The sequence below is a fragment of the Larus michahellis genome, chromosome 4 (assembly GCF_964199755.1).
Source record: "Larus michahellis chromosome 4, bLarMic1.1, whole genome shotgun sequence".
Taxonomy (NCBI): Eukaryota; Metazoa; Chordata; class Aves; order Charadriiformes; family Laridae; genus Larus; species Larus michahellis.
In genome coordinates this window covers 22832692-22859909 of record NC_133899.1, presented here as the reverse complement: position 1 = coordinate 22859909, position 27218 = coordinate 22832692, and the positions used below count along the sequence as shown (strand labels likewise).

The following is a 27218-nucleotide window of genomic DNA, read 5'->3' as shown; positions in this document are numbered from 1 at the left end:
ACCCACCGCCGGGCCTTTCGTCCGTCAGTGAAGCTTGAAAGCGCCAAGCCCAGGCTGCGGGTGAGCGGGATCAGAGCTGTGCCATAACCGTAACCCCTCAGAAAGACCAGCTTGGTTTTCTCTCCCACGGACATGTGAAAAAGGGGAGGAGAAAAATAGCCTCCTCTCACAGGAGAGCATCCCCGTGAGCCTTTATGGGCTGCTCTTCTGGCAGAAGAATTTTGACTGAAGCACGTTATGGTTTCTCTAAGACAAAACACTTTGCAGTGCTTTACTTTTCTGGCTGGCTTTGGAAACAGGATTTGGGTTAGAACCATTAATGGGTTTTCTGCTGGGGCATCACTAGAGCCTGCGTCCGTCCCAGCTGCCACCTCACAGGCTGGCTGTGGGCAGGGGCTCCTGGAGCATCCGTCCATCCTCCTCCTCCATGAGCAGCTCCCTGCATCCCCGCTGCATCACTTGGCAGCCCAAAACCTGTTCAAACCCATAAGAAGTTCCTCCAGCTCTTTGCAGGACTCAGGCGCCCACCTCCCTCTGGGAAGAAAGCACGGCTGAAATGGCTTGAGTTCTCAGTAAATCGTTTGGAATATTTGGGGCCTGGTTTCTTGTTAGCCACTCCTTAGCTTTTCGGAATGGGAATGAAGTTCTGCTTAGAAATGCTGGAGTTTCCCTGTGTCGGTGCCACCGGCGCCACCCTCCTCGCCAGGCTGCGGGTGCCCTGAAATAGCTGCCATGCCGCTACCCAGCAGGGACACGCACGTGTGTGTACAGATTTCTCATAAACCAACAGCCCTTTATCGAGGGAATATCTAAGGCGGCGCCGGCAGCAAAGGCAGCGCGCGCTGACCCAGGGCCGCGTATCTCGGAGGGTGTTACATGATCTCTGTCAACACCAGGGCAGCTTGCTCCTTAAAGATTTCCTCTGGTCACGCTTTACCGCTGTGTGTAGGAGGGTGGATTTTTTTTTTTTCTTTCCCCCTCCCCCCCCCCCCCCGCCCCGTTTTCCCCTCAAGACACTCGTGCACTTCGTAATTCTGTTTTTTCCTTTGAAGCTGTGGATGTTTTTTCCAAGCCCAAGCGCAGCTGGCTGCCAGCTGGGGTTGTTTTCCGTGGCATCTGCATCCAGAGAGCTCGCCGGGCAGTGGGTGCCCGCCGGCAGATCCCAACGGGCGCCGGCTCGCCCGCCGCATCGGTGCCAAGAGGCAGCACCAGCATCAGCGGCCTTCATGTGACCAGGACACAGAGGGGTGACAGGGCGCTGCTGGAGCCACTCTCCTGAGGACAGGGGGGTGTCTGCAGGGTTGGCGCTGCCGGGGAAAGGAAGTCTCTCTTGGAACAGTTGTCGCTGCTTGCAGAGCACCCCGTAACCCATCCCGTTCTTCTCCCCCAGGACCTGTTCGGAAAGTCAGACCCCTTCCTGGAGTTTTATAAACCGGGTGATGATGGGAAATGGATGCTGGTCCACAGAACAGAGGTGAGCACAACTCTAACCCGAGCTGCTGAGACACCACCATCCTTATGTCAGCCCCTCTTGCCCTTTATGGCATTAGCTCATCACTCACCCATAAAGCGGGGTGGGATCCAGGGATTTCAAAATCTCATGGCTGCCTTCTCAGGGTCCAGCCGAGGCTGCTAGACTCCAGCGGATGAAGATTTACTGAGGCCAGCAAGGTCTTGAGATCTTTTCTGTGATAGTCACTACTGTATCTACCAAGCAGAGGGAGATGCTCTTCCAACCCACGTTAACCTCCTGGCTCAGGCTGTCTGCGAGCAGTGTCCCGGACCGCTCTCCCTCCATTTGCAGGAGCGGCAGGATGAGCTGCAACGTGGGGAGACGGTGGAGAGAAGTGGTGGGAAGTGGGGCTCAGCGAACGGCAGTAGGGAAAGGTTGAAAGGAGCGTTTGCCAGATCCTTGGCTGACCTGGGAGGATGCTCAGGCACCTCCAGCTTTAGTGCACGAGCCCCGGCCGAGGAGGCAGAGACCCACACCAGGGGACCCGTGGGTACGGTCAGAGGCAGCCGATCCCTCCCCGTCCCTCAGTTACACCTGCTGCCACATTTTCATCTTCTGGTTGTGTTCTCAAGCTGCTAACACCGGTGATGTTACGGATCAGAGGCACGGCACGGGCAGGGAGAAGCAGGCTGGCTTCTGCTTCAGCACCAGGCTGATAAGTACTTTCCAAAGGCTTTTTGCCCCCTCCCCAAAGCTTGTTTCAAGGCTTGCTTCCCCCCCCGCCTCCCCCCAATTTGCACGTAGTTCCTGGCAGCAGGCAGAAAAGGGAGGGGGCGATGGCTGCAAGAGGGGGCTCACAGCAGCCCCCGTGTCCGTGTCCGAGGGTCCCCTCACACCCCACCTCCCGCCCCTCTTTTTCCTGGCCCTTCTCACCCCTCCTTTTTTTCTCGTGCCCTCAAGGCTCGGTTAAGGAGCCCCGCTGTGGCAAATTACTGTAACAGAATACGGTGTGACCTCGTGTGGAGGGAGAGGGGGGTTTTATTTACAAAATCTCTCCATACGTTGGGGTTTCCCACTGCTGTGCCGAGGCCGTGAGGATTTCCTTCACTCGCACGCCCGTGTGCGCACAAGCACCAGGACTTGTGTCCTGCAGTATGGATCCGGGCCGTCCTTCCCACACGTGTTTCTGTGCATATTTAATTCCTACCAACCTTCACCTTTCTCTCCTGTTCCTGAGGGAGCGAGCTGGGACCTGGGTTGGTTGTCTCCTCCTGGTTTAGCGTGGGTGGCTGGGCTTTGACTCGCCACGACGTGGGTCTGGGATGCGGGGATTTGGAGTGACCTCCAGCCCTTCCTCCTGGGAAGCGGGAAGGGGCATGGGAACTGGGAAGGCAGCCACGTGCCAGCCGTTGCTGGGATCTCTCTAAGCAGGTCGGGGCACATGTACCTACTGATTTTTCCTCTGGGTTGCTGCCCAGTTCCTCCACTGTCCTGTCTCTCTGGATAAGGGTCTAGCCAGGCTTTCTTTCAAGTAATGGGTGCTCCAACAGCCTCCTCCTGACCAGCCCTGAACGCATCCCGCTGTCCTCGGGGGAATCCCATACCAGGCGAGCATCTTTGTGTTCGGAGGCTGGATGCAAAAAAATAAGGTTCCCCATTCATGCATCTTTCGGTGCAGGAATGATGACCTCTGAAGGTCCCTTCCAACTCCTACCACTCTGTGTTTCTGTGATTCTGGATCACAGTGAATATAACCACCTCTCAGTCTGATGCTGGCATTTCTCATGCCACCACGGAGGTGTCTGGCGGGGAAGGATTGGCACGCTCGTTACAGCCTGTTATTGAAGCGCAAGTGTGAACGCCCAGCTGGGCGCCGTGCGATGGAGACGCCGGGTCCTTCCCCCACCCACCCTGGGGCCCTGGCGGCTGGCAGCGCGCGCGGGCACCATCTCGGGGTGCGTGGGCTCCCCCTGCTCTTCCCAGCCTCCCGGAGGAGGTGTTTGCAAATTCTCGACTAAACGGTGCTCGCAGTGTCAGGCTCTCCCCCGGTCTCGTGCAAGAGCCCGTCTGTAGAACAAGCTGCCTGTTGCAGGTCCTGCAGGCTGGTTGCCGGCGGCAGCAGCAGCCATGGACCTCTTCCTCCCTGGGCTGTACTGTTGCTGCTCCGGCTGCGAAGGTCCAAGGTCCTCCACGCCAGACATCCCCCCTTGCACAGAGGAGGGTTAATCTGCTGCCCAACTTCCCTAATAGTCACGTGAACGTCTCTTTTTGAGCACAACACCTTTGCGAAAGTGGGTCTCCACCTGCCCTGAAGACACCTCCGATGTGCCTGGAGCCTGCTTGCGTTGGCTTAGGTTTCCGCCAAGTGATTGCATTCCCTGAGGAAATGTCAAAAAGCATCAATTAATATTTCTGCAGCTCGGGCAGCAGATGTTACACAGATGAGGCAAGAGAGCTGGACGTGCCCAGGGCTGTCTGGCTTTCCCGGCTGGTTGTGGCATCCCACTGCTCCATCTTCTCAGTGGTCAGACCCCAGATGGATGTAGGTGGGGTCCTGGGAGGGGGAAGCAATGAGTAGGGTGCAAGAAATGGAATGCAGAGGTCATAAATAGGTGCTGGCCTTGAACTGGTGGGGTAAGTGGTTGTGCCCATGCTCTGGGCATGGTTATGCCCGTGCTGCCCAGTCTGCTGTGGCTGTTGTCTCGGGCGGGTGTTTGGTTGCTCCTGGAGGTGGAGAAATCACCCGACATGATGCAAATGAATCTGTCGTAACTCGCACGTGCTACAGCCTGAGAAGGGGGAACCGCTGGGCCTAAACTAAGGAGGCCGAAGAGGGCTGAGATGGGGCTTTCTGCCTGCCCTGCCCCACTGAGAAGCTGGTCCAGGGTCGCTCTTGGGGATGTGTCTCCCGCTTTGTGTCATCTCCCCCTGCAACAACGTGCCCGTTGTAACAGCATCCCACCGTTCCCACCCCACAGGTGATCAAGTACACATTGGACCCCGTCTGGAAGCCGTTTACTGTGCCTTTGGTGTCACTGTGCGATGGAGATGTAGAGAAGCTGATAAAGGTAATGGGGAAGGGGGGTCCTTCAGGCTTGTACCGTGGTAGTCGACCTCGAGGATAGACCGTTAAACATCTAAAACCCCATAGCTGGTTTATTTAAAAAAAAAAAACCTCAAACAAACCAACCAAAGCAGAACCACTCTCAAAACCAAAAAAACACTTGTTTGGGGTCTCCATCAGGAGAGGCTGAGAACTTCAGCAGGTCTCCCAGCAGGAGATAGGTACTGCGTCTGAGGCTGGTTTGTGCTCCTCCCACCCTAGGTGATGTGTTACGACTATGACAGTGATGGGGGACACGACTTCATCGGGGAGTTCCAGACCTCGGTGGCCAAGATGTGCGAAGCCCAAGATGCCTTTCCGGTGAGTGCCGATGGACTTTCGGGGCAGAACAAGGAAGGGGCTCCTCACCGTTGGTGGTAGATTTTGGTACTTGGCGCTGAGCTCCTCAAGCTGTGCTCAGAAAAGCCAAGTGCAACCTCCTTTCTCCTCCCACCGGCACCATGAGTGACTCAGGCCACTGTTGTATCTAAATTATCTGAGGTAGAGAGAGGGCTAAGGCAGCCCTGGCTGAAAATCGAGCTCTGCTGAGACGTTTGCAGCAGCACCCGTGATTGGGGGGGGTGTCCTATGATTTGAGGGGTCAGATGGGGAGGTGTGCCATGCTTCTGGGGCTGCGTCTGCAGCACGGGCTGCCTGGTCACCAGGAGTGCCAGCTCCTGTGCAACTCCACGCCGGTTTTGTGGCCAAAGGTGTCCCCGTCTTCCCCCAAAGTGCTGGCCAAAAGCCTTGGCAGGTGCCACCTGATCGAAGGCATGTCATGAAAAGTCCTGGATAAGCAGAGCTTTTCACTGCCGTCATTGCTAGGATTACAAAACCAAGAGGAGGTCTTGGCCGAGCCGTGGCGTTGTGTAAAACACCATGTGTGGTACAATGAGAAAAGGTTCCTGGCTAGGGAAACCGAGGCACAAAGGCATGAAGTGTCCTGTCCAGGACTGCGCAAGCTGATGGTGCCAGAGGGAAGTCTTGAGCCTGTTTTCCCACTGTATTTGCAACCTACCAGCCTAGCAATAAAATCTTCTTTTCTCTCCATGGGACCCTGGGAGATGCTGGGTAGAAGAGAGTAAAACGCCTTGCTGCATGTCGGTGCTGCTGGGCCCCTGTGCATAACAAGGATCCAGCTGGGGACGGGCTCTCTTTGCCTCTTCCCCTTGCCTGGATTGTCGCAAAAGGGCGCCCTCCGTTCCCCGGTAAAGCTGTGGCCCAGCTGTTGCCACTCTCTGAGCGGAGCTACTGTGGACTCTGGGTGGAAGAAGGTGGCTCCAAAAGCAAGCGGCCACTGCTCACCACCGCTGTGCATCACCCTTCAGCATCCCTTCTCCCTGGGGTGGCTCCTCGTGGTCTATCTCATCCTTTCATGTGGCCACACTGAGGAGGGTAAATAAAGAAGCGGGGACAGAGCTGCTCTTGCTGTAGACCACATGCCACATGCTGCAGACCACGCGCCACATGCTGCTGTGCTTGCAGGTTGGGAGCAGCACAGTCCAGCCTGGCTGAGATAGCAGGAAAGGCTCGTTGCCGTCTCCAGGGCCTTCATTGGGTTGGTCTGAGCAGCTCCGGTGCCATCACCAAATGGTCTGAGCGGGTCCAGGGCCATCACTGAATGATCTGAACAGGTCCAGGGCTATCACCGGCTGGTCTGAACAGGTCTGGGGCCATCACCGAGCTGCTCTGAGCAGATTCAGGGCCATCACCAGGCTGGTCTGAGCAGGTCTGAGGCCATCGCTGAATGGTCTGGGACCATCACCGGGCTGGTCTGAACATGTCCAAGGCCACGACCAGATGGTCTGAGTGGGTCTGGGGCCATCACTCGGCTGGTCTGAGCAGGTCCGGGGCCACCACCAGGTGGTCTAAGCATGTCCAGGGCCATCACCAGGCGGTCTGAGCAGGTCCAGGGCCATCACCGAGGTGGTCTAAGCACGTCCAGGGCCATCACCACGTGGTCTGAGCAGGTCCAGGGCCACCACCAGGTGGTCTAAGCATGTCCAGGGCCATCACCAGGTGGTCTGAGTGGGTCTGGGGCCACCACTGGGCTGGTCTGAGCAGGATGCTGGAGAAGGTAGAACAGACCGGCCACCACTGTCCCGCGTGGTGCCTGTGTGGACCCATGTGGAAGCTACCCGCTAGCGGGTCTGGGCTGCACCATCTGCCTGGGTTAGGGGTTAGAGTTATGGGATTTTGTCAGCAGATCTGTATTTTGATTTTGTTCAGTCAATGAAATGAACAGTGCAGTTCATGGTCAGGCATCTGAAGGATTTTAGTATTTAAAATGTTCCCATTTTTCTGCAGCTGGAAGAACGGACAGGACTTTCTCTTCGTGCTTCCCCTACCCAGTCCTGCCCTCTCCCCTAGACCAACCCTCATGTAAACATTCTTCTTTGACAAGAGTTTTTATTCAGTTTTAGGTTTTTTAAAAAAAATGAAATATCGCAGCAATTTTATGAATATTCAAGAGGCATTTTGTTTTCCCAGAGCTTTTGAAGAAAGGTGGTGGCCTGCCCTAATTATTCAGGTGTTTGACCTGTTTCACCATCCCGTAGACCCCCATAACCTCATTGGGGTGTCTCAGCTGCCATCACCAGGTCCTGGGCATGGTGAAAATCCCTGGAAGGGAAAAGTAGCCCCTTCCCAAGCAGCTCCTGCACCTCCATTTCCATAATTAAATAGCAGTAGCTTGCTGAGATTCATTTAGGTCTCTTCAGCACTTTGAAACCTGTGAAGGGAGGGTGCCCGCAAGATGCGGCCACTGGTGGCATCTGCAGCCACCTGGCACAGCCCAGCACCGCTCTCACGCCGTGTCTGTGTCCTGTGTTACAGCTCGAGCTAGAGTGCATTAACCCCAAAAAGCAAAAGAAGAAAAAGAATTACAAGAACTCTGGGATCATCATAGTCAAGTCCTGCAAAGTGAGTACAATGCCGGGATGTTTCCTTCTGCTCCTGCCCGAGCTCAGTTCTTCCCGAGCTCCCCCCATCCCTTCTGCCTCCAACTTGCGTTTCCAAGTGCAGGTCCTGCGGAGCATGAATAGAAGTGTGATTTCCTTTCTGCTTGGGTTTCTCCCCACTTGGAGCATCTGATGTACCAAGTTGCTGGTGCCACCTTGCTCCAGGGTGGCCGCAGACCCAGGAGGAGGTTTTGTTCAACATGGGCAGCGTCTACATGAAGCCCAAGCTGCGGGCACCTACCAACTGCTTGGTGTCTCCTTGGGGCAAGGGTTGGATGTGGGTGGGAGAGGTCCTTCTTCTGAGCTGAGGTGTCAGTGAAGTCCTCCCTTTTGTTTGGCAGCAGCACAGCAGAGAAAGTGCCAACAGAGCTCTTCCTGCACCAGACCTGCAGGTGGTGTGAGACCGTTTTGGCCACGGGGAGAGGATCTTCCATTCAGTTCACCATGATGGACACTTCCAGCTCTCAAGGATCCCTCTCTAGGTCTCTCACCCCAGCTTTGGACCAACACATGACCCTCTTTGGCCCCACATGACTCGTGAAGTGCCAAAACGCTGCCGTGGAAGACCCAAGTGGTTCTTCCCATTGCTTTGCCGTGTGGCTGAAGGTCCCTGAAGGCCCAAACTCTCAATGACCGCAGGCTTGGGCACTTTCCATATGTTTACTTCTTTTGTTCTGCAATGGTGAAGATTGCTGAAACACTTTTGGGGGGGTTTTCTTACAGATAACCAGAGATTTCTCCTTCCTGGACTACATCCTGGGAGGCTGCCAGCTGATGTTTACTGTAAGGACTTTTGCTCCTCTTTGACCAGTAATAGTAACACGTATGTAATGGTCGAAAATGGGGAGGGGGGGTTGTGTGTGAGATTTGGCACTATCTTGGGTGGCTTTTCATGGCAACGAGGAGCTGCCCCATTTTGCTGTTAAACCCTGTGGTTTGGGGGGGTTTTGGGGGCCGTTACTGCCATGCTCAGGTGCGTCCAGTAGCGCGGAGGGAGCTGGTTAGACTGGCTGAAGGTCAGACTCCCACAAAGTCCTTCTGACCCTTCACAAAATGTTACCGACTTCTCTCCCCATCGCAGGGTTTAACCACCCCCCAGTTTTTTATGGAAGCTTTCCTTATTTTGAAGCCAGCTGAGAGGCTGTGGGCTGCTAATGAGATGGTTTTCTGCATTTTTACTGGCATTTCCACCTTCTTTCGAGCTGGACAATGGCTTGTCAGGAGGAACTAAATCGAGGACGTTACAAACCTAAATAAAACCGTCACAATGCAGAAGTGGGGTTTTCAATTTCTGCAAACTTTGCTGCTTCAGTATCCGGAGAGCTGCGGGCACCCGCAGTATTTCAGTTTGTGTTTTGTTGTTTCGTCTAAAAACATGATGGGGGGAGAGTAGGAGGAGGAGGAAGAGTTGCCATAGGAACAGGAGCGATTGGGAGAGCTTTTTGTGTGCCGTTCTGCTGCTGTGTGCTAAGGTCTTGGTGCTGGAGAGTGAATAGAGGAGAAAATCATTAAGTTTATCGGTAGCATGGAGCTCTTGTGTGAATTCGGCTTGATGCAGAAATCTTCCCCCTCATCTAGAGATCTGCCAGTTATTGGAGGGTTTCTCCACCTCCCAAGGCACCTTTGGTCCAAAAACCTGGGTGGGTTTGCGACGGGTGCAATACCTGAGCTGGGAGGAGGACACTGCTGCACGCACCCCTGCCATTTGGAAAGGCCACCAGTGTCCTCCTGCTGAGGGGGACGGTGGGGAGAGAAGGGCTGGAGCCACAGAGAAGAGGGACATTGTGCCCGGCTGCTTGCCTCATGCTGGAGGCGGATCGGCCGCATCCCTCTGAAATCTGTTGCTCGAGTTGCTGGTCTTGGTGGCATTGCTTGCACAAGTGGGGGACACGCCTGTCTGACTCCACTGAGCCCCCTCCTCGTGCCTCGGTTTCCCTCTCGCTCTCTGGCCGTGCCCACAGTGGCTCGGTGGGAGCTGGGCACACAGATGGGTGTTAGAGCAGTGAACCAGAGGTTGGGAAGACTGTAGGGTTGCTTGATGAAGAAGTTGGGTTTTCATAGAACCATAGGATGGTTCGGGTTGGAAGGGACCTTAAAGCCCACCCGGTGCCACCCCCTGCCCTGGGCAGGGACACCTCCCACCAGCCCAGGTTGCTCCAAGCCCCGTCCAGCCTGGCCTTGAACACCTCCAGGGATGGGGCAGCCACAGCTTCTCTGGGCAACCTGGGCCAGGGGCTCACCACCCTCATCATACAACTTTTCTCCCTTATCTCCAATCTAAACCAACCCTCTTCCAGTTTAGAACCATGTCCCCTTGTCCTCTCAAGCCTGTTTTACCAGCCACCCCGGCACAGGGTGGTGGCACCTTCTGGGCTGTGATGTCTTCTTGCCCCAGCCAGGCCAAGGTCCCTTCTCAGCCAAATTGCAGTTCATCCTCTCCTGTTACGGATACGGAGCAAAATCCCTCGCGAATCCTCTGAGCTCAATTTAGCCGGCGGCGTTATTTTGGGTTTTGCCGATTTGCTAAGCAAACAAGGCGAGCGCAGTCACGCCACCGGCTCGCCTCTTCCCAACTCTTCCTTCCCAGTCATTCCAAATCGGGAGGCTCAGCGTCTCGCCTCTTCTGACCAGATTTAACTGGGTCTGAGCTGACAGGCATTTCTACAAATGTCTTTAAATAGAAAGCCTAATTGAGGAGGGAGAAAAACGAGTGCCTTGCTGACAAAAATCCCTGGAGAGCTCAGCATTTATTGGTCCCTGGGGAAGCCCCGGTGAAGAGCGGCTGCAGGGAAGGCTCCGCTCAGGGTTGTGACTCTTTGATCAAAGACCTTGAGATCCAAATGCCCGGGCGGCTCTGTCTGCTTTGGTGTCCATGGGGCTACGCAGTCCTTGAGCTTCTCTCCTGGCAGATGGGCAGCAACAGTCCTGAGCTGGTGATGGTGGTGGCTTGCTCCAGCAGCAGAGGCTGCTTTGGGACACCTTATGTGATGCTCGCTGGTGAAAAATGCAGGTGTAATACCTAGTTTTTTGCCTAACCTAGTGTTTAATCACCATTTTTTTAGGGAAGGTGAAGAGCTGGATTTGGTTAAGCTTGAGGTTCGGGTCTTGATGGGACCGTGTGTGGGCCTCAAAGGCAGCGGAGGCTCGGTGGCCAGGTCTGCGGTGGTGTCTGCTAACGGAGGACAGCTCTGTGCTTCTCTCTTACCCCTCAGGTCGGGATCGACTTCACAGCCTCCAACGGGAACCCGCGAGACCCCTCCTCTTTGCACTACATCAACCCCATGGGGACAAACGAGTACTTGTCGGCGATCTGGGCTGTCGGCCAGATCATCCAGGACTACGACTCGTAAGCACCATGCCCTTCTGCCTCCACCCCTGGTTTGCAGATGTTTCCCCGGCTGCTGGGGCGGCTGCCGGGATGCGTGTGCCTTGATTTCCCGTCTGCAAAGCCAGGGCTAAAGAATACCTGGCTTTTGAAAAGCTCCTTGGGAGAAAATTGCCGTATACATTGGGATGCAGGAGGAGGAGAGGGTAAGGATGGGGTTTTTCCTCTCCCCCCATGGCCGCTGTTGAGAGGAACGGTGCATTCGCAGAGGTGGAGCATCCTTCACGGGGGCAGGTGAAGAGCAGCCTCTTGGTGCTTTGTAGGCACGGGGGCAGGTGCCCTCAGCTCGCTGGTATTTGCCGTTGGCGGCTGCACCGCTGGGCTGCCTTGCTCCCCATCGCCCTGAGGCGTGCAACACCCAGAAAGAACACCTTAGACGTTGACAGAGAAAAACAAACCAGAAATCTGTTGGAGAGCTGATTTTTAAAAAATCTCCAGGGTTAGAGAACCGCAGGGGACTCGGGTGTTTGGGCGAGAGGATGCTCCTGGTGCCTGTGGGTGCCGAAGCAAAGCTGGACTCTTCTCTCTAAAGATGAAAAGCAGAAGGGGAACATCTACTCTGTCTCTGTTGGGCGCTCATGATTTTTAAAGACACTCTGTCATCTAGGGGGAAGGGAACGTGACACCTTTGTTAGTGGCTGGGGCTGGCTGCGTAGCTGCTGCTTTCGCTGTAGCTGGGAGTTGGGGCAGCCGGTAGCACGGGGAAACCGGAGCAAGAGCCGTGCAAGCCTGCTTCACGTGTGTGTAAATCCACCCCTGTGTTTTTCTTCTTCTCTTTTAGAGACAAGATGTTTCCTGCTCTGGGATTCGGCGCTCAACTCCCCCCGGACTGGAAGGTGAAGCGTTGTGGCCATCTGCGCGTTCGGGATGGGTTTGTCCTCATGTTGCCTGGGCAGGAGCGGAGCTGCTGGGGCTCCCCGGCTGGCTCGCTCGGGGAAAAGCTGTCGGGCAGAGGGGGAACGGGCGGATGCGGGGTTTCAGCCGGTGGAGAGCGAGATGCAGCAGCGTGGGTGGGCAGTGAGGCGGGCCCGTTCCTCCCTGCTGAGCTGGCATGAAAGCAGCAGCTCGCTGGCATCAATGGGCAGAGCCAGGCGTTGATTCATTTCCCTGGCAGGAGGCAGGAACAATTCTGGGCAAGGGAAGAAGCCCCTGGATGAATGTGTCAGACAGTGGCAAAGTGCGGAAGGGGGCTGGGAGCTGGGGTAGCCTAGATGTGATGTTGCACGGGCAAAGACTGCAAGGACTGGAGCAGAGGGGCTTTCCCAAAAGTCACCTTGATCTTTTGTTGGGATTAGGTACCAAAGGGGTTAAAGGCACCCTGGTGCTGCAAGGGTGTGAGCCGGAGCATCCTGCCCCTCACGAGGGATGCTGTGGGCAGGGGCTGGGGCTGCTCCTGCAGCACACGCTGGCTGGTGGGGAGCATCTTCTCCAGGGAACTGCTGGAGAGGGGACAGCAAAGGGCTACCAAGATGCTGAGGGGACTGGAACATCTCTCTGATGAAGAAAGGCGGAGGGATTTGGGTCTCTTCAGTCTGGAAAAAAGACAACTGAGGGGGGATCTTATCAACGCTTATAAACACTTAAAGGGTGGGTGTCAGGAGGATGGGGCCAGGCTCTTCTCAGTGGTGCCCAGCGACAGGACAAGGGGTAACGGGCACAAACTTGACCATAGGAAGTTCCATCTCAACATGAGGAGGAACTTCTTTCCTGTGAGGGTGGCAGAGCCCTGGCACAGGCTGCCCAGAGAGGTGGTGGAGTCTCCGTCTCTGGAGACATTCCAAACCCGCCTGGACGCGTTCCTGTGCCACCTGCTGTGGGTGACCCTGCTCTGGCAGGGGGTTGGACTGGGTGATCCCTAGAGGTCCCTTCCAACCCCACCATTCTGTGATTCTGTGATTCGGTGACACCACCATCTTTCATTACTGGCTGGGTCTTTTGGCTGCTCTTTGCTCACACCCTTAATGCGCGTTTTGTTTCTGCTCGCTGGTTTTGAGAAGTCCCCAGCTTTGGGCTGGGGCTGAATCTCAGTGACCCTTTTGTGTGCCTTGGGAGGGGAGCTTTGCTCTGGGCTGAGCGCAGCTTGGCACGTAAGTCACAAGCAGTCGTGAATCGGTCCCAGGAGCTCATCGCTGCCAGCCCTCAAGGCTGGGGATGTCCTGCCCACTCCAGCTTTGTGCTTTTCTCTGCTCTCCCGACAGCCGAAATCCATGCAACTCAAGTGGAAGCTCTCGCTGTTTGCCAGCCATAGGAGGAGATCCCTCCGTGTGCACTTTGGAGCTGATTCATCCTCCTTGGCCGGCAAATGTCTCTGGTCTGTCACTTCACTACTTTCAGTGGGAAAATCTTGGTAGGCAGCTTCCAAGGACTAACAGCCGGCTGCCGTCAGAGATTTTATTACTTGGGGAGAGGAATGGGAATGGAAAATGCAGTGGGGAATGAAAGGGTACGGTTGCTGGGGCTGCTGGGGGAATGGGTGAATCATTACAGCGCGCATCCCTCAGCGCCCGTGGGAAAGGCGTCGCTGGGCTGGAAACGGCCCTTCCCGCGAAGCTGGAGGCGGGTACCGGGTCAGGGATGCTGGCTGGGGGCTGGGGGGCAGAGCTGGGGGGCAGAGGGACACTCCTCGTCTCCCTCCCCTGCCTCCCGCATCCTGCCACGGAGATAGTTCCTGCTGCTCCCGCGGGCCTGGGGATGCTCTGTAAGCGCTACTGGAAAAAAACACCTCTTTTTCCCCCAGGATGATGGCTAAGCCCACTTAAACCCTGGCGGAGAGCAGCTCTCCCTTCCCGGGTGCTTGGCCCGTGCCTAAAGGTCACCAGCCCTAACGCCCGGACTGACCCATCGGTTGCCTCGTGTCAGGAGTCGGCACATCCCCCCGTGCGTCCCCCCGCATCCCCCAGCCTGTGGAGGGTGTCCATCCCTCCCTGGCTCACCCGGCCCACGGGGTCTGTGCATCACCAGCTCGGCTCACTCGCTAAAGGTTTTTTGGCAATCAAGGCTCGTTGGGTAATTTCAAAGCCAAAACAGTAGTTCTTCGTTGAAACCCGTGCCCTCTGTGACAGCGGGCAGGCGGCGGGGAGCAGCGTGGCCAATGATACTCCCAGGGGGACACGACAAAAGGCGACTCTTGTAGCCACAGACCGGAGTGAAAACTGGGAAGATCATTAAGAGATGTATAAATCGCTCCCGTTGCCATGGCTCCCCCAACGCTTCCCAAGCGCCCGTTGAAGCGAGATGTTTTGCACACAAAAGTCTCATTGGAAATGTCAAAGAACATCTTGCCGTGTAACAGCTCTGTACAGAGCCTCAAGCGGTTTCCCAGCAGGGGAGAGGAGAGGGAAGCAGATGGGTTGTGGTTTCTGGGGGATGAGCACAGGCAAGGCGGTAGTGGGGAGGGTGATGCTTAACATTGGAGACCCACCGGTCGCCCCAGGTTTGGGAGACAGAATCATAGAATCCCAGAATGGTTTGGATTGGAAGGGACCTTTAAAGGCCACCTAGTCCAACCCCCCTGCAGTCAGCAGGAACATCTTCAACTAGATCAGGTTGCTCAGAGCCTCATCAAGCCTGGCCTTGAATGTCTCCAGGGATGGGGCATCGACCACCTCTCTGGGCAACCTGGGCCAGGGTCTCACCACCCTCAGTGTAAAAAATTTCTTCCTTATATCTAGTCTGATGGGGTCTGCTGAAGGAAACGTCCTCATGCCCACAGAGCTCGGCCTCTCCAGCCGAAGCTGGTGGCTTCGACATGCCACCCCTCGAGGCTTTCCGTCCATTTGCCTTTTTTTTTCTGTATACAAGCAAACTGAGTTGTGGCAGGAGTGGGATCACTGTGGGAGGTGGCAGAGAACCCTCTGCAGGATCAGTTCCCCAGCACAGGCTCTGGCCATGCGTCTGTAATTCCTGATGGGAAAAGATGGAGCTACCCCATCCAGGACTGGAAGAGGACACAGGCTGGCTGCAGATGAAGGTCTTGCCCTTTGGGGTGGTTTGAAAGACCTTCTCACTGGAGGTTGCGGGTGCATGTGATACGTGTAGGTGCTCCATGTACATTTTATTGGACTCTCAAACTGTTTTTCAAAGTATGAGCTAAACAGGGAGTGGGATCTTTTGTTGTTGTTGTTGTTGTTGTTGTTGTTATTTTGAAGCCCTCCTGTTGAATTTTCTAGCAGATATATATATATATATATGCGCGCGCACACGCACACACACATATATATAAAAAAAAAAAAATCTGTAAAAACTCCAGAGGAGGTTTTGCAACACTTCTGCCACGCAGGGGGTCTGCTGTGTCGACAGTGAGGAGCACAGCTCCAAACCGTTTCGTCGCTGCTTAAAAGAAAGAGAAACCCCTCTTTCGCAGTGCGAAACGTGGAAATATTTTTGCTTGCCTTACCTATAAATACTCCTACGGCAGAATTTTGAACATCTGAAAAAAAAAAAAAAAAGAAAACCAAACCAAAGCGAGCCCTTTACAACTGAAAAAATCAAGGAATTTGAATTTAAATATATCGCCGAAAGTTGAGGCTTCTACAAGAAAGGGCGTACGCAAAACCAAGTCCTGCGTTTCGGACTGTGTCTCCAGCCCTGGGGTTACTGGTGGCTGGGAGCATTACTGGTTGTGCTCAATGGGCACAGAGAGGCCTGAGCAGGCTGTTGACGTGCACCGGTCCGACAGCTCGGCAGCTCCGCAGCACGGGGAGGACTCTCGGTTGACCTACTTTTGTTTGGTTGCTATTTCCCACCCCGCAGCCTCTTGCAAAAATAATTTCTGCTGCTTTCGACACAATGCCCAGTATAATTGGAAAGTCTGAATCAGATGCGCGTTGCTTTTGCAGTCTCAGGAGGACTTCTGCTTCACGTGGCGCTGTAGAGGACGGTCGTTTTGCCAGCGTTATGAATACGCATGTCCCGAAGCGATCCCCCGGCCGAGCAGCTCGGCAAACCACCACCCTTCTGAGAGGGAGAAAAATATCCTGGTTTTATAACTCTGGCACGAACAGGGTGGGAGCTTTTTGTTTCAGAGCCCTTGAGCTGGTGGCCTGAAAGCCCCAATCACCCCCTTCAACCTTCAGAGGTGCAGGGAGAGGCGGTCGCCTGTCCTCGGTGCTCCTGAGAGTCTGTTTTCTTCTTAAGGTCCCTACATTGCAGGTAGAAAGGTGAGGAATCCCTAAGCCCCACATCTGATGGTTGCTCCCCGAGCAAGCTATTGACCCACGCCAACACTGGCAAGGTTCATGCTGGAGGCTGGGAGTCCTGAGCTGCCCTGCCTTTGCTGGCAGAGATTGGTTTAAAGCAACCGTTGACCAGCGTTTTGTGGTTTCTGTCTGCCGGGTCTTCCCGTGGAAGCAGACGAGGAAGGTTTTGTGATTTGCAGTCAACGCTGCTGTTTGGTTTCTCTGGCTGGGCTAGCGCAACAAGGCAGGGACAGGGCTGTGCCCAGCTATCTGCCGTTGCCAGTGTCCCAGAGGACCTCCTCATGAGAGCATCTCCCTCAGCTTGAAGAGGGGGTGGAAAACCTGAAGGATCTTACACCTGCCTTGGAGGAGGGATGGTTTCACGCTGAGTGAAAACCAGCCCGGATTGTGCTGAGACTCACTGTCCATCGTGTCCAAGCGTTCATGGCACCTCTCCTGTGCCTCTCCTGTCCTTTCACTGTCATGATGACCCAGATGATGAAGCTAATCAGCTGCCGGCTTTTTTTATGGCAGCTGGCGTGCCAGAGCAGGTCTTCAACCCAGCTTGCTCCGTGCCTGCCTCCCTTCTGCTGCACAATACCACCTGCAGAGAGATGGGGAGCCGGGATGCTGCCAGAGCTGGGGCTGCCTGTGGTGCTAATTGAGTTTTCTCCCTTTATAACCTTGCAATAGGATGAAGTAATTTCTCCCAGTGGCTGGTGAGATGGCCCAGCTGGCTGAGAGCATCCCTTCTGCCTGCTTTCCCTCTGGGCAGCCAGTGGGAAGCTGTGTGGCCAAAACTGCTTTCATAGAGGTAGAAGAATGCGTGACGTGATAATTTCAGGTGACTCCACGATGTGTGGGGGGGGGACGGGAATTGAGGAACCAGCCCATCCTCAACTGCTGCTCAACCCCAACCACGTTTATATTTGCTGCTCCTTGCTGTTTGGGTAGCAGAAGGCTGGCAAGCGTTGCTGACCCACCAGGATGGACCGTAGCGGCTGCGACCACCGGGTCCTGCCCCAGGGGAGCGTCAGACCCAAACCAGCCTTGCACCATCAGCTAAACTGGTTGTGAGCAACCTGCTCTGCACCGTCCCTCCGTGTTAATTTGGGTCTTTTCTTCTCCACAGGTATCCCACGAGTTTGCCATTAACTTCAATCCCACGAACCCGTTCTGTTCAGGTAAGCTTCTGCCAGGTCTTCGGGACTCCTTAGATATCTTCGGTGTCTTCTGTCCTTCTCTCTGCATTTCTGCGGTAACACTCGGGGATTTTTCAAGGTCTGTTCAGAGACCGACATCAATGGCGAAGCAGAGCACATGTGAAGGGTGCACTCAGAGGAAAGCAGAGAGAATCTGGGGATGTGTAGGAAGGCTCAGGGTAAAATGCAACTGGATTCAGATAGCGTTAAGATCCGCCTTCGCTCTGATGTCTGGTGTGTCCTACCAGCCGTCTGCTCCTCCAGCAAGCCTGCAAGAGACACTGGGCCTGCTTAGCAGATGGGGAATTCAGACTCAATGCTTCATTTAGCAACTGGGAGTTGGCCACAGTCGTGGCTGAAGAACTGCTCGAATCCTAAGTGGCAAGGGCTACCGTGGACTCCGAAAGTCATCTGGTTGGACCTCTGCCTTAGCCCGGCGAAACGGGGGCTCGGGCAGCCTTCAGACCTCGCTCGCTGCTTCCTGACAGCCGGCTGTGAACATCTGCTTTTCTGCTGCCTTTGCTTCGTTCAGGCCCTTTCCGGTAGCCATGAAGCATTCCTTGGACCTGATTTATTGCAGGTGTAATGGGATGGAGAAGCCACCGTCCTGCAACTCTTATCAGCGGCAGGTCCTGCCCAAAGAACTGGTTACCCGCTGATTAATTGTGGAATTGGTGATTTTTGAATTTCACACCCGTGCGTCCTTTCGGGAGAGCGGCTATTTACCCTGTTCTGGTGTGGCAGAAGCAGAAGGGTCTCCGATGATCTGTGGGTCCCAAAGACAGTTTGGGAGCTCAGAGGGTGCTTCTGGGCGTGTTTTGCTTCTCTCTGTTACATCTGCTCCATGTCTGTTTGGGTTTCGGTTATGCTCAGAGACCAGGAGTTACTTTCCTTTTTGCTCCTCCTCTTTGGTTGATTGGGAGATTTTTGCAGAAACCCAAGGAAAGCCACCTTCGACGGTGAGCGCTACAAGGGCCTCCTTACCCCAGAAGGTCTGAGGGCCCACTACAAATTGACTAAACCCCTGGTATGAGAAAATTTGAGTGGAGTTAGATGAAACTTGGGGAGCTGGATGAGTTTGGGGGGGGAGGAAAAAATAGGTCTAACTTCAGCTCCCATGGCAGCATTAGCTAATGATGGTTAATTGGAATGGTAGTGGGCCTGAGCTGTGGCACATTGTAATGCTCCTTTGCTTTCCCCGAAGGTGTGGAGGGCATTGTCCAAGCGTACTCGGCCTGCCTGCCCCACATCCGCTTCTACGGACCCACCAACTTCTCCCCCATCGTCAACCACGTGGCCCGCTTCGCGGCTCAGGCCACCCAGCAGGAGGCTGCATCCGTAAGTCCATAAGATCCCATAGTGTGATGGCAAATCCTGATGGCTTTGGGCAGGGGAAGGCAGAGCTTGAGCTTGATTTCATCTTTGCCTTTTCTGCGGGTGGGAGGTAGAGCCTTCCCACCAGGACCATCCCTGGGGGTCTCTGCAGCTGGGGCCTCTCAGTTGGCTGTCGTCACTTCAGAGGGAGAATGTAGAGCCATTGCAGATGCTTCTTAGGGAGGGGGAAAAAAACCAAAAACAACGACTCAAAAAACTTGACAGCAGTCAGCAAAACTGCAGCTGTGGAAAACCTTAGAAATCATTGGAGAGAAAATGGAAATGAGGGTGGGAGATGCCATGAGGTGGGCGTCCCTTGGATCTATACAGATGGGTTAAGCACCATCTTAAATGTCGGTCCCCTTATCTCAAAGAGGATCAAACAGCCCTGGGAATGGTAACGAGAGAGTTGGCCAGGCAATAAGGCTGTCACCTTCTGGGCCAGGAAGTAAACTCAGATGCATAAAATCACAAACGGTGAAAAAGTGATTGATTTCTCCCTAATTCTTACAGGGAAGGACTGCCAGGCGGCCCAGGAACGGCTGGGTAGGGGGTGTCCAACTGGCCAGTGCACACTGGAGTCAGGGAGCTGACACCGTCCCGGGACGGTGCCCGGGCTCAGGACTGTGAAGGTCCGGAGAGGGAAGGGGTGTGCCCATGGCAGACCCAGCTACCAGGGGCCATTCACTGCTGCGCTGGGGCGAGCTGGGGCTCAGGAGCCCTGGCGTGTGCCAGCCAAGAGCTGGTGGGAGCAGGAGAGGATAACTTAGTTCTCTCCTCATTTTTTTTTTCCTAAAACATCCTCTGCTGAGCTCCAAGGGGCTTTGCTCTGAGGAGGCAACCTCTGTCCTTATGGATAGGTGGGGAATGATAGTCCTGAGGGCCATGGTCCTCGCTTTCAAAACAGCTCCTGCGTGCTGCAGGATTGGCCTGGGGCAGGACGGACCGGATGGTCCCGGGGTCCGTGGGGGGTGACGCTGCCGCCGAAGCGTGGGTGGGAAACATGAGCAACAGGGAAGAGGTTGAGCATGACTTCAAACCTTTGGCTTATTTCCCGTTGACACACAACAAACAGCCGGAGGAAGCATCTCCTTGTCCTCTGGGGAGATCTCGCAGGGAGATCCGGGGGTGCCCTGCAAACAGCAGCAGGAGGGAGCAAGCCTGTGCCATCAAGCGTGATGTTTCTGATGTGGCTGATGGCCCAATCTGAACCTTTTGCCGGGAGAAGACCTTTCTGCTATTCCACTTCAAATAGCTTTTATATTTGAGGGGGAATCGCAGAAAAACCCCGGGATGGCTCCGTTTGGTCGTTGCTTTTTCACACCACTTGGACGAGCAGCGGGCTCAGAGCCAGGCTCCGGGTTCCCGTGTGGCCGCTCCAGCCACTCGGCAATCCTGGAAGTCCCCGTTAATTAGTCCACCAGACCGTTCACATCCGTATGTGAAAAAGCTGCTCATTAGCCTGGGGCGCCTTGTACAACCGTGCTCGGTCGTGCGGGGCCATTGGGGAGCCGGTGCCGGCATGTATTTGGAGGGTGAGGCTGGCGGTTGAAGGGATGCCGGGATGCCCGCCTGTGCCGGGAGCTGCAGCCGTGGGTCCAGCCTTGCTGGTGGTGACCGGGACGTCCTTTTAAGGGCGTGAAGGGCATCTGCAGACTGCGACATGCAGCTCACTTGGGCGCCTGTTGGGTCCCTGTGCCTGCGGGCCGCCTGCGGAGGACGGCAGGTCTGGCCCATGGATTTTTGCCGGCCAAAAGCAGCTGAGCATCGTGCGTGGCAGGAGCTGCCTGGGGGGAAAAGCTTCCCTGATTCCTGCCTGGAGCAGAGCTGGATCACACCCGAAACCTCCTCCCCAAGGGGACCTTCTCCAGCCTTGCCTTGGGCGCTGTTGCTCTTCCCAGCCCCGGGCACAAGGAAATACTGAATTTGGTTTAATTCGGCACAAATCCAGGACGCTCCTCATTTTTTTCGTTTTCTCTCTCAGCGCCAGTGGGGGAGGGAGAAGCCCACAGGCTCCACACTGAGCTGAGGCGCTAATCGTATGCAAATTGCACCCCTCCGTTGGCACTAATAGTTTAATCAAGGGAGATTTTAAATAATGGGCACTAATAGTGCCATCAGAGGCAAGCTTGGGTAGGCTCCGTCTTTTTTTTTTTGGAAGCACAAAGTGTTATTGATGAGGGATCTGGCTCCCCTGGGGTCTTCTCCTCTTCCATCCCATCTTCAACGCCTGCGGCAAAGCCACCCCTGACGCTGCCGGCCTCGGTGGCTGCCTGGGCCTGCCCTCCTCTTCCTCCCGCTCACGCTTGCTCCCAGCATTTCAAATAAACCAAAAAAACCTTGTAGTTTTTCCATGGCAACGCGGATCACAAAACACCGCAGCCCTCGGCTCGTAAGGGATGGGAGGACTAAAATGTGTCGGGGAGGAAGAGACAGAGAGATTACACACGATTGGACTCTCGGGGAAGGATTAATAAGCTTTGGGGAATTAAAACACACCTTTCCAGCAGGGTCCCTGCATCCAAACCTCCCCTTTTCTTACCCCATACTGCTTAATGCTGCCTAATCCCTTGAAGCCCTGCTCAGGCATGTGAGCCTAATTGCTGATATTGCTGGCAAACCATCAGGAATCACCCCCCAAAGTCCCCGTGGATTCAGAGATCAGCCATTTTAACAGCAAAAAGAGGAGAATAGGGGAAGGTTCTGCCGGGTTGGTGTGCCCATGGAGACCCCAGCCTGGCGGGCACCCGGCCGCGGGGCCGGCCTGGTCCCTGCCCCAGCAGCTCCGGTTGGGATCGCGCGCCAGTTGGGTGCCACGTCTTGAGCCTGGAGGTGCCACCAGCTCCCCTGCCCAGTTGCCATTCGTTGAACCCTCCAAAATTGTCATCGCTGCTTGGGGAATGTCCCGCTGGTGCTCTCGTGCGGTGCCCGCCGCTCCCTTGCTGGTGACGATGCTCCGTGGGCTTGGAGGCTGATCCCCGGCATCGTCTCTTTCTCCCCTTGCCCTCTGAAATACGTTGTGATAAACATTCGATGAGCTCCGCTCCCCTCTCTTTTCCTGCATACATTACCGCATGTTTTCCCTCTGATTCTGTTATGGATTTCAAAAAAAAAAAGGAGCAAAGGGAAATAGTCCTCTCTGGGTTTCTTCTTTTTGACCACGCAGAGGCCGGTTTTGCGTTGATCTTTTCACAGATACTGGCAGGATGGGGAGGAAGGGTGGGAGGAATCAGCTTAAAGTCATTCCTGTTACCAGGTTTTACTCTTCCACCCATACTGGTTCCCAGACAGGGTCAGGCACCAGTCACTTGTCCTGCTTCCAGCGATGACCGGTGGTGGCCACCATGTAGGAACATGCAGGTCTTCTCCTGGAATTTAGTCTTACCCTCCAGGCTTGGCTGTTAGGGTCCTGCTCTTCAGACCTACGTCTCCCCATGATTTGCTCTGAAAAGTTCGTATTTAGGGAAAAAAAAACCCCTAAAACCTGCGCAGGGCTTAATGCATCAAAAAGGGTCGGGGTGGGGAAGGGGCTGGCTTGGGAAAACCTCCTCGCCCGCAGCCTCGGGGTGGGTTTAAGCTTGACCCAGCTTTGTTTGTGCTTGGAGTTTAGCACCGGAGCCAGCCGAGGGACGCCGCTGCTTAGGAACAGTTTCAGGAGATGTGGGCTGGAGGAAGACCAGGAAAATGGGCTTGGGGCTGCGTTCCCTCCCTTGCTTTTCCAGGACGGCTGCGCTAGTGGTTTTCAGAGGAAATGGAAAGAATGAGGAGAGGAACAAAGGGCTTTAATGTGCTTAAGTGCTTGTTTTCGTCATTTCTCCAGCACATGCAAGCTGCATAATGTGCCAAAATTGAACCATTTCTTTCCCCTGAGGCGGAGAAGATGGGCTTTTTGGGGGTCCGCGTGCCCCACATTTGCTGAGCTGGGTCCAGCAGGACCGTCTGCCCGTCCATCCATCCTCCCCCAGCTCTGCGGACCGGGCCCATCGCCCTCCTTTCCCTATGGGAAAGGGAGCGGGTGCCAACGCCACTGCTCTGGCATCTCCCCAGCTTTTTGGTACCCTCTGCATCCCCCTCGGTGCCTCCGAGAGCCACAGCCTTGTACGGGAGACAGACCAGCCCCAAGCATGGGACAGGCCTCCCCATACACACACACAGGGATGCAGGAGATGCTCCCCATTGGCACAGGGACGTGTCGACGGGGACCGCCACGAAACGCACCCCGCTGTGTGTGGGTAGAGGGACATTCATCTCCCAGCTGGGCTCCTGTCCTGGCCCCAAACTCCTCCTGGCCGTGACACAGCTCTGCGCAGGTCAGGTTTGGGTTTTTTTCCCATCATTAAGTAGAGTAAATCAGTAAATCAGCAAAATATTCTGGGGTGGGAGTTGGTTTGTTGGTTGGTTATTATCTATCAAAAACCAAGGGGAGCAGGCACACCTGAAATTCCTGGGTGCTGCTGAAGGGGGGGGTGATGCCGCCTGTCCTGGAAAGCACCGCACCCCGTGATCCCAAATTCCCAGGGGACCCGCCTCCCCCCGACCACCCTGGCCACTCGCACGCTGTGGTGAGGGTGCCCCTGCATCCCGCTGGGTCTGACACCCCCCCTCCCCCCCCACCCCGCCTCCCCCTCCGCAGCAATACTTCATCCTCCTCATCATCACGGACGGGGTGATCAGCGACATGGACGAGACGAGACACGCCGTGGTGCAGGCGTCCAAGCTGCCCATGTCCATCATCATCGTCGGGGTGGGCAACGCCGACTTCGCCGCCATGGAGTTCCTGGATGGGGACAGCCGGGTGCTGCGCTCCCACACCGGCGAGGAGGCCGTGCGCGACATCGTCCAGTTCGTGCCCTTCCGGGATTTCCGCAATGTGAGTGTGGGCGGTGAGGAGCGGGGTGGGGGGGTCGCAGGCAGAAAGAAGCGGGGGGTCTGGAGCCTGGAAATGAGCCTGGGGGTGGAGCAGCCTCTGCTCAAGGCAAAAGGCAGAGGGCTGGCACCCTGCCTTACCCTGGCCCTAAACGCCACAGCCCTCGGGGATGCTGCATGGACCACATATATCAACGCTGCAGCTGCATCACCATAACGCACGCCAGCTGAGCATCCCCCGTCTCTGCCACCCCTCATCAAAAAAACCCCAATTAATTATCACGGGGGGTCATCGCAGTGAGCTGGGGCGGCCCTGGGCTTGCATCCCTCGCCGTGGTCCCATGCCACAGTGTCTCCCCCTCTGGCCTCATCCAACACCCACGTGCTGAGGGGTTAAAGCCGAATTGCCCCAATTGGGGGTGAGCCCCAAGCACCCGCACCCCCTCTGTCCCGCCCGGCGCCGGTAGAAAAGGGTGATGCTGGCACTGGCCCTGCGCGTGTCCCCTCTGTGGGACCGTCCCTCGCTGCCCAACCGTGTGTTGGGAAAAAGCTGATGAAGGAAGAAAAAAAACCCAAACCCAACCAACCAAAAAAAAAACCAAAAAAAAAAACAAACCAAAAAAGAAAGAGAAAAACGAGATTCCCATCTCCATCGGCCAGGAGTCGGCCCTGGGTCGGAGGGCACAGGGTTGCCCAGAGGGTGCAGAACATCAGCCTGTGCTTATCCTACCCCTTTTTGCAACTAAGCAGTGTATTTGTGTTTCACCTGATGGTACTCAGTACCTGCTTTTTCTAACCTACCGAGCATGTTTTATTCCTCCCTACCGGTGAATTATCTCCTGGAGGGGAGGTGTAGTACAGAATACCACCCTGGGTGTATAAAACGTTGGCTGCCAATGGGCTCTAGGGGGTTTTAAACGAAAGCCTGGCGTTGGGGACAGCCCAGCCGCCATCTCGGTGGGTCCCCTGCGGCCGTTCTGAGGCCGGTGTCTGCTCCTCTCGCCTGCAGGCCCCCAAGGAGACCCTGGCCAAGGCCGTGCTGGCGGAGCTGCCCCAGCAGGTCGTGCAGTACTTCAAGCACCGAAACCTGCCGCCCATCAACTCGGAGCCCGCGTAGAGCCACGTCCCTCTGCATGCCGCCGAAGCCCTCCCGAAAGCGCATGGTCCACATGCTTTTTAAGAGAAGAATACCCTCCCCGAAACACTTTGAACTTCTTAATTTAATTGCTAAGTTCTTAAAACTCATCCCAGAGAAGCGTCTGGATTCGTTTTGTACAGTCCCGCCCGAGGTAACACTAAGCGGCCAGGCCATGCCCTGGCCCTGCTCTGTTGAGTCACTTTTCAGTATTGAATGTACTTTGTATAATTTCAGTGGAACAGGATACAATTTTTACAATCAAAACTTGCTTTTTCCAAGCAACGAAAGGCTTAATATATTATTCTCATTCGATGAACTGGTCATTGTATAGTTCCTGTATCTGTGTCGTACCTGTACCTCTGTCACGCCCTACGTTCATTTTTATACTGTGTACATGTTATATTTGTTATACTCAGGTTAATAAAGAAACTTGGACATTTAAAACAAGGGTCTCCTAGACAGGAAGGTCTGGGAACGTGGGTGTTCGTGTCACCCTGGGATTAGCCCCAGGCCATCGATGGCAGCGCCGTGCCGGAGAGTGACTGAAGGTGGAGGTGACCATGGATGTCCCGGGGAGGGCAGCACCCCCTCAGCCCCCATCAAGCTCTCGGTGCCCGCCTGAGCCGAGGGCAGGGGCTGGTGCATGTGCACGCTTGGGAGAACACCGCTGAACCCACACCAGACAGGCAGAGGGAGTTTCATGGTTCACTGCTGCTTCATCTCCGGAATTTTTTCCGAGCAACAAAAGCTCCCTGCTGCCTGGAGGAGAGGGGCTGGGAAACGACATCCCGGGCTCTGGCAGCTCCGTGGAGCTGCTCTTCAGCAGCGTGCGCGTCTTCAGCACTAATTGCTGCCTTCTCCTCTAGTTATAGATTCAGGTCTTTTGAAGCTGGCAGGTAGAATTGGATCCGTTGCAGGGATCACCAGCCTTACTCTGAACTCGGGGCGAGCTGGCCTCCCTTCTCCCCATCAGCCAAAGCGCTTGCGGTAGGAGGTCGGTGTCTCTGTGCAAAGCCTGGAGCCAATTTGCGCACACAAGTGCTGCTGGCCATGCTGGCTGCCACCGACCAGCGCTAGCGAGTGGGCGGTTGCCACGCGTGGTGGCCACGGAGCCACCAGCAGGCAGACTGCCCCGCTCTGCCAAAGCACGGCGGCAAGGCTGACAGAGAGGCCCCGAGCCAGCTCCAAGCATGGCCCTGGGCGAGAGCCCATCCCTCCGGAGAGGTGGGCCTGCTCCGTGAAAACATTTGCCATGCAAACCCCCTGGAAAGGGAAAAACCCCAACCCACACCACCCCTTTCCCAACGGAGAGGCAGCCTTTGAAGGGTGGCTCGTTCAAAAATCATGCTGTATATGGCTTAGCTTCCAGATCAAAGCCTGTGGCTCTGGAAAAAGACGATTATTTTTTTTTTCTTTCCATAAGAGAACCTCACATGCAGCTGCACTGGCTCGTAAGCGCTTCTGCTAGTAAAGCGTTTGTGGGGGTTTGTCTTTGGGTTGTTTTTTTTTTTTTAACACCTCTCTGAAGCTTTAACAACTAAGACAGACAACAAGCAGTTTACGAAGCTGTCCCTGGGGAGGGGATGAAGCACACGCCACGCAGTCATGGCAAAGAGAGAACGGTCTTTAAAAAAAAAAAAAAACCCAAACAAAACCCCCCAAAACATCTAAATCCACCACTAGAATGACAGAGCTGCTGGAGCCAGCCGTTCTCCTCCAGCACATCGGCCCCGCGGCAAGGTTACTGCCACAGCTGCCGTCTCCAGAAGGTCTGATTTATCCTCCATCCCTCGTGCTACGTCCCAGCATGTCTCTCACTGCATTTCGGTAACTTAATGTCAGATGACTTTTAACCGTAAGAAGGTAAACAGGACCAAGGGATGGAGTGAGGAGCTGGGACAGCTCTGCTGAGCGTTCACGGGGGCCAGGCCCTGAGAAGAGCAGAGGTGACTCGGACTCAAAGGCTTGTGCGAGCTCAAGGCGTTCCCCGAGCACCCTAAAAGAAAGCAGGGCACTCTCAGGCCTGCTTTTAACCAAATTACAGCTCCTCCTGGCCATGCAGGGTCCAGCATAACCACCATCACCCCCTCCAGGTCCCACCTGCAGCCCCTGTGGACCACCACCACCTCTGCCCACAACTGGCTGCCAAATGCCGCTAAAAATTTCTGGCCAAATCAGCTGTTTTGACTGCAGTTGCGCTAAGCATCACTTAGGAAAAGGGCCCCAGCGTGCTCCCAGCCAGGCCAGGCTGCTCCGACTCTGCAGAGGAGTTACTGATCTAGCTTAATGCCAGGGAAGGACACCTACATCTCTCACTCCAACCGCTCCGGGCTCTTACAGATGGGACTTTCAAGAAAAACAGGCATTTTTTTTTTTGTGCACCCCTTCTGTACCGCTCCATAGCTAAGTACGATGAAAGTCATTCAAAGCAAAGCACTAAGGAGGCGGCGAGAGCTCTCACTATTTTCCACCTGAAAGCGCCATAATTAGAGTAGCTGGAGAAGAGGCAGGAGCAGCTCTGGAGCAAACACGAGAGAGGGGCCAGGCACCCAGGAGAACA

General features: G+C 55.2%; 1 protein-coding gene across 3 annotated transcripts in view; it reads left to right on the top strand.

The window, feature by feature from the left end:
* Positions 1-25098, top strand: part of CPNE2 (copine 2) — a 60026-nt gene extending 34928 nt beyond the window's left edge. For all 3 annotated transcript variants that reach the window (XM_074583437.1, XM_074583439.1, XM_074583436.1), the window contains exons 6-16: positions 1391-1474; positions 4432-4521; positions 4779-4877; positions 7392-7478; positions 8240-8299; positions 10729-10862; positions 11683-11737; positions 17211-17262; positions 18485-18618; positions 23288-23524; positions 24530-25098. In XM_074583437.1, the coding sequence (XP_074439538.1) occupies positions 1391-1474; positions 4432-4521; positions 4779-4877; positions 7392-7478; positions 8240-8299; positions 10729-10862; positions 11683-11737; positions 17211-17262; positions 18485-18618; positions 23288-23524; positions 24530-24637 (1140 nt within the window). In that variant the 3' untranslated portion in view covers positions 24638-25098. The remainder of the gene's footprint in view (positions 1-1390; positions 1475-4431; positions 4522-4778; positions 4878-7391; positions 7479-8239; positions 8300-10728; positions 10863-11682; positions 11738-17210; positions 17263-18484; positions 18619-23287; positions 23525-24529) is intronic.
* The last annotated feature ends 2120 nt before the right edge of the window (positions 25099-27218 follow it).